Source organism: Ursus americanus, chromosome 1 (assembly GCF_024610735.1).
Source record: "Ursus americanus isolate L20-20 chromosome 1, mUrsAme1.1.p, whole genome shotgun sequence".
Classification (NCBI taxonomy): domain Eukaryota; kingdom Metazoa; phylum Chordata; class Mammalia; order Carnivora; family Ursidae; genus Ursus; species Ursus americanus.
The window spans coordinates 100,903,223-100,915,725 of record NC_142127.1 but is presented as its reverse complement, the minus strand read 5'-3'; the positions used below and the strand labels follow the sequence as shown (position 1 = coordinate 100,915,725).

At 53.2% G+C, this 12,503-nt stretch overlaps 1 protein-coding gene across 2 annotated transcripts in view; it reads right to left on the bottom strand.

Annotated features, from left to right (window-relative positions):
• Positions 1-528: 528 nt before the first annotated feature.
• The window catches only part of INPP5D (inositol polyphosphate-5-phosphatase D), a 113,298-nt gene continuing 101,323 nt past the window's right edge, over positions 529-12,503 (bottom strand). For both annotated transcript variants that reach the window (XM_087864427.1, XM_045794101.2), the window contains exons 23-27: positions 10,494-10,643; positions 8,857-8,953; positions 6,889-7,155; positions 2,477-3,083; positions 529-1,677 (exon numbers count right to left, since the gene is read on the bottom strand). In XM_087864427.1, the coding sequence (XP_087720553.1) occupies positions 1,675-1,677; positions 2,477-3,083; positions 6,889-7,155; positions 8,857-8,953; positions 10,494-10,643 (1,124 nt within the window). In that variant the 3' untranslated portion in view covers positions 529-1,674. The remainder of the gene's footprint in view (positions 1,678-2,476; positions 3,084-6,888; positions 7,156-8,856; positions 8,954-10,493; positions 10,644-12,503) is intronic.

Sequence of the window (12,503 nt, the reverse complement as noted above, 5' to 3'; positions counted from 1 at the left end):
AGCAGAGGCTGAGGAGCCTGAGGTGGTGGGAACAGCTGCCGGGGCTGAAGTGCCCTGGAAGTGGGGCCATGCGGCCCCCACACTGGCGCTCGGGGTGCGGGCTGCTCCCGGGCCCGCGGGCAGTCGAGTCGCTCCTTGTACTGCCAGGAGCTGAGGCCCACACCGTGGGGGTTGTTTACGCGTGTGTATGGTCTCTGGCGCTTAGCAATGAACACTTACAAAAGCCAGGAGGAACGTGCAGCTGCAGGACAGCGGCTGGTGCGTGTGGGGTGATGACGTCGGCGGAAGTTGGCTGGCCGCACGGTGCCTGGAGTCCACAAAGCTGTGTGGCATTTACTGCTGTTCCTGGTCTATGCCAACTTCTAACTGGTTCTACGACAGCCCCTCTAGTCAGGGGACTAGTCAGCCCATCACCACCACGAACCCAAACAACCTCCCCCCCCCCCCCACTTGCTGGCCTGCAGAGTCAACAGCCTAGAAGTGCGTCTGTGGCTGAACGTCAGGAAAAAATGCCACACGGCTGGGAGCTGAGTGAGAAAGGCACAATTTATTGGTCACACAAATGGACACACACGGGGACGTGGGGTGCGTACCCATTCTCTTGCACTCACACTTCTGGATTTGGTTTCCTACACTAATTCTGTATGTCAAAAAGCAACACAAGAAAAGACATCACCAATCTACTCTCCTAGTAACCAAGGAAGCAGGGCCAAAAGCCACGGGGTTCGGAAAGAAACGCCTGCACTGTTCCGAGAGCCGGAGCCGAGAGGGTCACCTCCCTGGCAGCCAGCCAGAGCAGCTTGGCTTTCAGAAGCGACAGCAGAGACTTTTCTATGAGCACAATGAGATGAGTGGCGGGGGGGCGGGTTCGCTCCAACCATGGCCTGGTGATGGCTGCCCACCTCAGGGAGGGCCCGGCGCCTCTAGCACGAGTTGAAGCTGGATCTCTCCCCTGGAGTAGGAGCTGACTTTCCTTCTCCTTCCGACTAAAGAACTGAGGAGACAGAGATCCCTTCTCTCCACGCCAGCTCTGCTGGAGCCCCGGGGCTTTAGCTAAAGCAGCTGGCATCGCTGAAGCTAGACAAGGCCAGGTTTGTTGTACCCTAAGTCAACCACTTGCTCTCTAGCTCCCTAAAGCCCAAGCCCTGTCTCGCTTCAGGAAGGCACCGGCCTTAATTTTTAATGCTTTGTCCAAACCGCTCAGAACACACATGTTCTGAACTGGGCGTCTGGAATGTGATTTTGGTCGGCTGAAGAAGACTCAACTCATGTTTGTAAAGCACTTAGCACAGTACCTGGCATGTGGTGAGTGCTCCATACACACAGCAATTATTATTATTAATATTATTATTATTATTTTATATCTCCACCTGCAAATCAGCGCTTTAGTTCCTTTCTTCAAAATGATGACCGGAACAAGGCTCATGGGTCCCAAGTACCAAGATCAAGCTGGGGGCCCAGGTACACTTTCCCTTCCGCCCTTAGCACTTGGTGCCAAGTTTCGCAGTCAGGACACTCTGCCGACCACACAGAAGCTAGGCCCTCTCCTGAAAAATAGGAAGCCCTGCACAGGAAGCTAGGTAGGAGGAGCCAGCAGGGGGTCCTGGGGGAAAGTCCGAGTGGCTTCACGCTGTTCCTCTGGGCTCCTGTCTTGCTGGCAGCTCACCAGGGGCTTTACTGTGGGATAAGAACAGAAGACCGTCAGTGCCGAATTCTCCACCGGGTCAGATCTAACTAAAAGTGCCCACGTCCCTGCATGCTGTGGGCTAGATCAGGCTTCCTTCAACGTGGTGGTGATAAGAGCCAACACATTGTTCTAAGTACTTTCCATATATTCCAATATACATGCACATGTAACATAGGCACAGAGGTCATGATTACAGTATGTGGAAGAAATAAAATACGCAATGTAAAACATGTAGTTTATATGTAGATTATAACATAGTAATAATATATAATAAAATTTCATCCTCCCTATAAACCAATGAGGCAGATTCCATTAATAGCCCCCTTTTTACAGATGAGTAAACTGAGGCTCAAGGCACAGAGCCAGGTGGTGGGAGAGCTGGGATTCAAACCCAAGACAGTCTGGCTCCAGAGGCGGTTCTTAAGCACCATTGGTTTTGCTCAAAAAGAAATCTATTTTATGGGAAGGAAGGGGACAGTGTGTCCGAAAATTTTAAGTACTAAACTAATGATGATAACGCAATGTAAGCGATCTGGGCTCTTTATTTACAGAGTTCCTACAGGGCAGACACAGGAGGGCTCACAGTTTATCCCCAGCACCTCATTTAACCCTTTCAGTGCAGGAGCAGCACCTTCGGGGACAGACAGGCATAGGTTCAAGTCCTGGGATCTGAATGGGCACCTGGCTGTCGTATCACACGCATGTCACGTGCCCAGTGCAAGCCCCAGGGCTAGTGGGGTCCCGCGCTCACGCGCCCACACGCACGTGCCCCCCCTTCCCCCCGCGCACCTGCATGGCCGCCCGGCTGAGCGGCGCGTCGTCGGGCCGGTGCTTGCTGTGGTGGGGCAGCTCTGCGTTCTCGCGGTAGTCGCGGCCCTTGGAGTGCTGCAGGTGCAGGACGGCCGGGCTCTTGACCGGGAGTGGCGGCCGCTGCGCCGCTGGGGGCGGGGGCGGGGCCTGCGGGCTCAGTTCCGACCTGGAGGGCTTGATGGGCCTCTTGGCGGGCACCTGGGCTTGGAGGCTGGCGGGGGCCTTGGCCTTCCCCTGGCTCTTGTCCCCGGCCGCTGGCCGGCCCTCGGCGGAGGACGAGCAGGTGAAGGAACGGAGCCGGGGCGTGGGGCTGAGGAAGGGCGTGGGTGCCGGCTTGCCTGTCCCCTTGGTGCCCTCGGCCTCCTGGGCTTTGGGGAGCAGGATGCTGGGTGACAAGATTCCTGGGTCCGGGCAGGGCAGGGGCTCCTTCCTCAGCATTTTGGGCGATTCCTGCTCTTTCCTGGGAAGCAGCTTTGGGAAAGAACTCACGGACCCATAAAGCGGGTTCTCAAACATCTCAGGCTTGGTCAGCTGCGCATCCTCCTGAGGGGAAGGTTCTGCGGAATTCTTGCCCAAGTCGCAGGGCCTGCGGGTGGCAGAGAGGAGACACAGAGAAGAAGCACATTTGACGAACAGCTGCTTATCCCTAGGGGGTTTTCTTTTGGGGTGATCAGAATGCGTGGAGCCAGATGAAGGTGGGGGTTGCCCAACTTTGTGATTGTACCGAGTGCCACCTCACTGTTCACTTAAAACGGTCAATTTTGGTGAAGGGGTGGGCTAGCTGGGTGATGAGCATTAAGGAGGGCACTTGTGTTGAGCACTGGGTGTTACAGGTAAGTGATGAATCACTAAATTCCACTCCTGAAGCCAATATTACACTATCTGTTAATGAACTAGAATTTAAAAATTTGAAAGAAAAAAAAAAGCATCTAATAGTGATTTTCCTGGAGTTTCCAAAGAAGATTTCCTTCAATTTTGTTATGGGAATTTCACTTCAACTAAACAAAAATACAAAATGAGAGCAGCAGGTACTATGCTGCTCAAACGCTGATGATCTCACAGGTAAGCCCACTTCTCGCCTCGACCGTTTCCACCATGAAAACTGCTCACGCCGAAGCGCTGGGGAGCAAGGGGGACTTCACTGAAGGTCTCGCAGGAGAAAGGGAAGGAGCTCATTTCCATGTGCCCAATACCAAAACCACCCCTTCAGTCCGTGTCAGAGAAGCCTGCCCTCCCCAGCCCCTGCCCCTCACAGCTGCCAAAAGACCTCCTCTCCTGGACTCCCTCGAAGGAATCCGCAGGCTCTGTTGTCTCTAGCAAATTCCATCCTGACTCTCAGGAGAACAGAAGCCTGCAGGGCACCAGACCTCCTCAGTGACCATCTGTGCTCTGTGAGGGCCCCAGCTCAACGAGCCCCATTTAACAGACATGTAGGATCCCCCCTACGTGTGAGATGCTGCCCCAGGCATAGGATGGGGCCATGAACCAGACGAAGTAGGGGTCCCATGCTCCTAATTCACACGGCATTCTTCACACAGTCCTCTCCCCAGAGAGCTCCTGAGTGTGCTTTCCTTCATGTCCTCACTCAGAGCAGGAAAGAAAAAAATGGCGGTCATGCTGAAAATCCGAGGGAGCCTGGAGAGATGTGAGCCAGCACCAGGGAGAGAAGCCAGTGGCAAGCCAACAGGCCTGTCTGACGCCGGGCAGCGCCGGAACTCCATGCTGCAACTCAGAGGAGGTAAGAGCTGCCTTTATTTATGCGGTTCCTGAAATATTGCTGCTCTGATGCGAGGTGATTTCCTGCTGAGCGAATTATAACCAGGAATGGGAACACGTTTTACTTTCTGGCCAACAGCACAATCTCCTGGGGGAGTGCTCTGGGTTCTGCTTTCTGTAGAAAAAAGGAAGCAGGTCCCTTGGAACCCACTGAAGTGTTTACTGATGGAATGTGCACTGAAACACTGTTCCAAAGTTGCTGACCAGCCAAGGCTAATAGACTCTTTCCGGAATAGACATGGGCTCAGGGGACAGAGGCGAGACGTCATCGTCACACAGGTGCCAATGAGATGAGAGGACGTGGGTGTGGGGGAGGCGAGCCTCAGGGACATGCCAAAGGGGGCTTGACTGTAGACTCACTTTTTTGCTCATTACTCTTTGGAAAGACCTAGAAGCAGTTGCATAACCAGAAATGTTGGGGCCTTGAACAAAGACTTCAGAAAGCTGCTCCACCACCTCAGGCCACCCTCTGCACCCCTGTCTGGATCCTCAAAGATCTCTACTATGAATCAGTGCAGGGAGGAAGGTGCGAGAAGGTCCAAGCAGCATTGACCAGAAGTTTCTGATGAAGCGTCAAGAAGTAGAAAAGAAAAACGCATGGCCTGATTCCTGGCCTTCCAATGAGTGAGACAGGAGGATTAGGGAGCAGTGCCAGGAAGAGCATTTTGGTGATTCCCGAGCTCCCTCTCTGGGAAAAGAGCAGGGAGATGGGCACAAGTTATCTCTTCCGTCTGAGAGGGAACTTCTGCACTCCTAGAGAGGGGAAGTCTTGGTGGGGGGGGAGGCAGATGGGGGAAAACCACACAAAATATAAAAAGTCCCTGACCACAGGTTACAAGAAACCAAGTCCCCTAGGAGGCCGTGGTTGTGGAATGAGTGCGCCAATATCCAGGGCACAGAGGTAATTCATTCCTCTGGTAAAATAACCCCACTCCTCAGATTCCAGAGTCTTCCTTTCTAAAGCTTCAAACCCCACCCTGGGGGCCTCTTGCCTATGAATGTCCCTGCCCTGAAGCTGTCACCTGTGGAACCAGAGAGGACACGTTCCCACCCAGTTCCATGCTGTGTGCTGTATGCAAGTCGTTCCGCACAAAGAGACGCCAACTTTGGGAAGTTAAAGACATTTCAAGAATTTCCTTGTTCTTTGGGGTTGTTTACGGCTCCATTTCCTGGGGCTGCCGAAGAGGCACCTCAGCACCCCCCGTATGAGGCTTCTGTCCTCATTTTCCCAGGGAGGAATCGGAGGCTGTTTCCCCTTCTCCCAAGCTTCTTATGGACTGACCGAAGTACAAAGCTATTATCGGCAAACTCTGGAAGCCAGAGGCTCAGAGACAGACAGATGGAGCTCAGGGGCAGGCCTTGTCATCATCCTGTCCTATATCCTCCTCCCCTCCACTCGTCCACCCAATTTGTTCTTAGAGAAAATGCTTAAGAAACAAACCACAAAGTGCTCCTCCACCCAGAGGAAACTCCAGCCAGGCCAGGTGCGCAAAGGCCGGCGGTGGCATGAGATAAGAATGATGCCTGGGAGGTGCAGTTGGTGAAGCGTCTGCCTTCGGCTCAGGTCATGATCCCGGGTCCTGGGATGGAGCCCTGTACTGGGCTCCCTGCTGAGCGGGAAGCCTGCTTCTCCCTCTGCCCCTCACCCTGCTCATGCTCTCACACACTCTCTCTCTCTCAAATGAATAAATAAAAAATCTTAAAAAAAAAAGAAGAAGAAGAATGTTTGACAACATTCCCTTCCCTGGCTGCTCAGATAAGGTGGACACCGACCTCACAGAGGGGGAGCAAGGTCCAGAGCAGCCCCCCTGCAGTCATTCCAAAGACAGCCACCAAGGAAAGATGATGCTCGTGGTATCTGGTACAGCTCCAATCACTGTTCATTGGGATCTGCACTTTCCATTTCCCAGTCACGCTGTGCTTACTGGAAAACTCGCAGGGCTCCCTATGTGGCATTTCCACAACGTGCTCACGGATGGGTTCACTTGGGATGCGGCACCCATGAGAAGGGGCTGTGGCTTTGGCTGCCCGGCCTGGGCCCCTCACAGCTCTGTCCTCCTGGCCTGTGCTGCCCTGCCCTGTGCAGGTTGGCTTTCTCTGGGCTCCTGGCCTTTCCCCAAGTTTCTCGGCCAGACCCTCCTCCTGCAGGCCAGCAGCTCTCCTGCCCTTTGCACTCCCCCATGACCGCTGCGTTTTGTGATTGGCTGCACAAGGAGGGTTGGAAAAGGAACCTCGGGGCTGAAAAGGCAGGGAAACTCAGAGCTGGGGAAGGAGGAAATCCCCACCTGTTCCTTGGGAGACTGCATGAAGGTTTGCTAGTTATAGAAATGTATTTTCCAAAACATGTAGTTTTTATAGGAAGCTGTTTTAGGGGGCAGTATCTTTAGAATCTTCTATGTTTTTAAAAGTCTTTCAAACTTACACCAATAGGGTGGGATATGGAGATTTCTCCATAGGCATTTCTCAAGTGCTTCCTGTGTTCCAGGGCCTCCCTGAGGAGTCGATGGTCACAGTGGACACACAACCCTACCCTCATGCCGCTTCTATTCTAGGGTCGGGCTCCCCAGTGGTGAAAACCCAGAGAAGCGAGAGGGCTTGATGAAGAGGACGCTCACCTTGACTCCTGTGTCCTGGGGCAGGGACCCCGCGCTGCTGTCGACGATGAAAACTTCTTCGGGGATACAGGTGGCTGGGAGGGTGGTGTTGGGGGGCTCTCTCCCCTTCCAGGCCCCAGGGAGGAGTCCTTGAGAGGCTGGTCATAGCTCCAGGCTGCGGGCTGCTGGTCTGGGGACAGGGACTGCTTCATGTGCCCGAAGGGTACCACCCCCATGTAGTTGGGGTTGATGATTTCAGTGATGCTGGAGCCGCTGCCTGGAGGGACCCTGGAAGGGAGAGACACACCAAGTCACACCCCAGGGCTCCCTTCTGTCCTCTAGGTCAGCACCACAGGAGGACAGTGTCCTCTGAGGTCCCTTAGGGCCCCCCAGGCCCTCTGCTACTCCTTCACTTTTTAGACAATGGATGGATGGATTGATTCATACAACAAAGTAGTTACTGAGGGCCTAGTAAGCCCCAGGCCTTGGGCCAGAAGGGAACATAGGCGTGAACAAGGTGGCCCAGGTCTCTGTTCTCATGGGACCCACAGTGCACAGGAGGAGGCAGAGAAAGAAGGAAGGGGAGACGGGGTAAGAATGTGCGAAGGAGGGACTCAGGGCTCAGCTCAGTCCCCTGTCTGTCCTCCCCACCTTCTTGAATAAAATAATTTAGAAAGAAAAGAAAAAAAAAAAGAATGTGCGAAGGCCCTGTTGGGAGGGGCTTGACCTGCTGCAGGAGAGTCTGAAGGGCTGTGAGCAAATGGGGAGGACAGATAAGAGGCTGGCACGGCCAGGCTGAGCGGGTGCAGGGAGGGCAGGGCTGGGGGGTAAAGAAAGTGCTGCACCTGGGATGTGTCGGCTTGCACGTCTGTGTCTGCATCAGAATGGAGACGGCCTGCAGGCATTTGGAAAGGTGAGTGGGAGGTCACAGAAGTCAAGGCTGGAACCTCAAATGTGGGGGCAGGGGGGAGCAGAGTTCAGCCTAACGCTGCGGAGGGGATGGCCCGGCCCTGGCTGAGGTGACAGGAAATCAGGTGCAAGGGGTGGGGCAGGCGTAAGGGCGAGGCCTGGCCGCACAGGTGGTCTGCGGACCCAGAGGAGTGGAGGAAGCTGGGCTCTACAGCAGCGTTTGGGATTTCGCTTCGGCCAACCTGCCCCCACAGCAGGCAAGCTGGCACAGAGAAGGTGACCCCGCCATCCGGCTTGATTCTAGCACTTGGGACCACACTGGTGAATCGAGGGGACCCTGCTGTTGGGGACTGCTGTCCCCTTGTCATAGAGCCTTTAACGTCTGCATTATTCCCAATTGAGGCTCTGCCAAGAGCAACCTGTGTGCATTTTCCTCAGTGATCTTTTCCCCTCGGAAAAATGGGGCTCCTTGACCACAGAGCCATGACTGCTGTTGTCTCCGGTCCCCGGGGGACACGGGAGCCATTCCCTCTCTGCAGCAGCTTCGCGCTGGACTGTGTCTTTCTGCTAGGCTGGGAGTGCCTAAGTCACGGGCTGCACCAACTTTGCCTTGGTTTCTCTAGAATCTGACACATGCCAAGTGCTTAGCTAGTGTCAGTGAATTGACCTTTCTTTCTTTTTTCTTTTTTTTTTTTAGAGAGAGAGAGTGAGTGAGAGCAGGGGAGGGGCAGAGGGAGACAGAATCTTAAGGAGACTCCACACCCAGTACAGAGCCTGACGTGGGGCTCCATCTCATGACCCTGAGATCATGCCCTGAGCCGAAATCAAGAGTCAGATGCTCAACTGACTGAGCCACCCAGGTGCCCCTTGAACTGCTTTCTGTCATGGAAACATCTCCCGGGCCTGACACCGGCACACCCGCCTCCCCAGAGCTGGAAGTGGCACAACGCCTGTCCTGGGCCAGAGCTTCCGTCCCCTCCCCGTCCTTGGTTTCTCTGTGCTCCACTCACCCTCTCCTGGGTCCTGGGTCTGCAAAACCCCACTATTTGTAGGGAAACCCTGGCAGCCCCCCTGCTCTACCTGTTGGTAGGTTCCCACTGCTTCATGGGGTCGTGGCTGGTGAGGCTCTTCAGGGACTTGGGCCCACTGGACTCATCTCGCTCAGTCTTCACAAAGTCTGCAAGGAAAGAGCCAGGAAAGAGAACGTGAGGTCCGGTGCCCAGTTTGGGCAGGACGGCATAGAGGGTTCCACTGGCAGCCGAAGCCGGACAGTGAATAATGGCTGGCTGGGCGGTGGGCTACGCAAGATTCTGAGGCCTCACGCACGTTCAGTGATGGACCTGTTATGCCTACCTTGGGTGCAGAGGGAGGAGAGCTGGCACATATGTGTGACCCAGAGCTATATCATGGGACATTTTCAACTTGCTGGTGCCACAAGGGACAGACAAATATTTCTCGGCAGATCCGCATGAAACCAACAGACCCAGGTGGCTCCACGAGAGCATCTGATACCGAAGCCCACCTAGTTTAAATGGAGGGGAAAGAATCTGGAGCAGACTCCTCACAGAGCTCGAAGCCTGACACGGGGCTTGATCTCACGACAACCCTGAGATCGTGACCTGAGCTGAAACCAAGCATCGGATGCCTAACAGACTGAGCCACCCAGGCGCCCCTCAAGCAGAGAGGTTTCAACGTCATGGATACTACTGAAGACTACACGTTCATTTCCAAGTTTTAAAATTGTAGCCAGGATTCTGAGAAAATTAGATTTGAGTCTCAGACACTTCCTCGTGTTCCCTGCTAGCAGGGTCTCTGGGCCGCATTTCAATATTCCCCCAGTGACGGTTCTTATCTACGAGATGAGGCGTCTACAGTTGCCTACTGGGAATCAGCAGGGTCTCCTCTGGGGACAGACAGGAGATGACTCCCCAAGGCTGGGATTTCACAGGGGGTAAGGAAACACCTCCAATGAGTATTTGTTCCCAAGCGTGGCTACACTGGTGTCATTTCTGAGAACCACGACAGAGGCCTCCTCCCAATGGCCGACAGAAGGAAGCAAGCGTCGTTCTGCAGGACACAAAGATTTGAGGACAAGCTGGAAGAGGTGCTGGGGGACCCTGCCAGGGAAGAGAAGACCCCAAGATGCTGCTCTTTTGGATGGTAGTGAAAAGCCAAAGAAATGTGCTAAGGACAGGGGAGAGGGGGAGCTCGTTGGTGTGCATGGTGTGGACATGTATGTGTGTGTGTGTGAGTTGCACACCACGTGGCCAAGAGGAAGAACGGGGCACGTGGGAAATTCTAGAAATTCTAAATCCCAGCTGTAGCCAGTGCCTTCGCTTGTAGCCTAGAAAGAGCTATTTAGGATCAGGCACCTTTCTTGTGTCATCTTGGTCCTTCTGGTGGAGGCGCTAACCGGGAGTGACAAGGCCTAAGAGCCGAATCGAAGACAAGAGCAGAGCACCTGGAACATTCACAAGCTTCACATCCCAACAGATGGAAGGTGATGTGCAAATCATGGGGTGTTGTGGTTCTATAGGGAAATTCTGGAATCAACTCAGAATGGGGCTAGATGGCCTCTCATATCCCTTCTGACGGTGGATTTCGTGTTCTGAGGCCAGAGCAGAGAGAACAGTCAATGGCTGGGCTGAGAGACACCTCACTGCTGTCCCTCCCGAGCAGCACTGACAAGGGAGCAGGGGGTGGTCGTGCTCACTCACCGTAGAGCTTCTCCCTCATCTTGCCTTGGGAGGTCTGCAGCTTAATCTCCCCCCGGAAGTGGCCCGTCATCTCTCCGTGGTGGGTGAGGGGTGTGTAGATGGGGAGCTGAGTTTCCGTGGCCTCTAACCGTAGAGCGATGCAGCCCTCGCCTAGGGAGGTGGGGACAAGAGTCATGTGAAGAGCCGCCATTTCACAGGAGAAACACCGTGCATTTGGCCTGCAGATTTAGCTCCACTGCCCAAAGATGATCCTTCGAGACGATGTCCAAGGCAGGGGTTATCGAATAAACCTTTTGGAACAACTTGGGGAAAACGTTTCAAACCTTACAGTGAAATGAACTACATGTGGATTAGATGGTGTAAAAAAAAGAAAAAAAAATTTAAATCATAGAAAATCCAGCAGAAAAGCTAGACTTAACTACTAATCTATTGCGGGACGGAGTGATAACTTCCCAGGGTTTGAAGCAATGTAAGAAACGACAAAACAGACTGACAGATAAGAGGATATAAAAGCTTAAAACTTCTGCACAGAGGAAAAAAGGAAAAATGGGAGACTGATGATGGCTTCACAAAGAGTATTTTAGCTGAACCCCATGAGGAACGCCTCAAAATCAAATCCCAGCAGATAACTGGGGAGATAACCCAAGCAGATATTTCACACAAAAAAGAATTGTAGCTGGTTGATTTCAATACATGGAAACTAGCTCCATCTTCCCAGCCATCAAAAATGCAAATTCAGGCAGCACTAAGGGACTTTCTTACAGATAGGAAATTAGCACAAAATGGAAGGAAGGATACCCAGGGCCAGCAAGGATCTGGGGACACCTGTTCACCAGGACATGGCAAGGTCACCATGGCAGGACACAGCCTTTATGGCAATCAGCTGGATACTGCGTGTCAGGAATCACCAACCTATTTATACCCTTTGACCCAGCACACATGGGAACTTATCCTCAAGAGATGACCCAATAGGATAAAAAATGTAGCTGAAGGAGGATAAAGAATGTTCACAAAGAGATCCCTCTCAGCATTGTTGATACCGCGAACAGAAAAAACTGGAAGGAAACCCATGGGATATTGGGGAGCCATTAAATACAGCCATCATGGAGGCTGTATGGAGGGGGATTCTGGAAAATGTGTATCACCTAACCAGTCTCTCACTGGGTGAGGGAAGCAGACTAGAAAATGGTATCCCTATGATGGTTATAAATAGACATCTATGTATGCTTTTGTATGAGGAAGTATGAGACCAAAATAAAAATGGTGGCTATAAGTAGGGATGAGACTGTGGGTTGACTTTTTTTCCTGTTATTATGAAATGCTGTTTGTATGAATACAGGACGAAGAAACAGAGGAAGACGACAGTATATGAACAAGAAAACGGAACCATTTTTCCTCTGTGCCTGTGGCCTACCACCAAAGCTTCAAACACAGTGACTCTGCACGGATCCCTTCTCTTTGCCAGGCACAACGGGCAGGCCCTCCCCATCCAAGGCCAGCGCAATCCTTAGGCTCTGGCCACCCCTGCCCGGGCTCAGAGACCCTCTTTTTGGTGCTGACTAGGAGATGGTGGAGGGCAGGATTCTGGAGCTGGGTTGCCTGGGTTCCAGTCCGAGGTCACCTCAGTGGCCACATGACCTGGGACAAGTCACTTCATTTCCTCACCTGTGCAATGAGTGTAGCAATTGTACCTGTATCCCGGGGCTTTGGGCCGAGCCTGAACAGTCGGCAGCCGACGCACACGAGCACTCTTTGTGTCTATAGCCTCTTTCCATGTCGCTTCCCTGGGTCAGCATTAAGCACCTTCCAGTTCCTTCCACTGAAAACAAACACCCTCCCCAGACCCAGATCCACATTCTTGCCTGTCTCATGCACGGTGCTGCTTAATCTGGCTCCTGCCTCCAGCCTTTCTCTGGCCACCTGCTCCTCTCACCCTTGTGTTCTAGCCACACTGAATGTATCACGTTCCAGGGTGAACCTGACACTGGGCTGGAGCCCCGGACTGGCTGA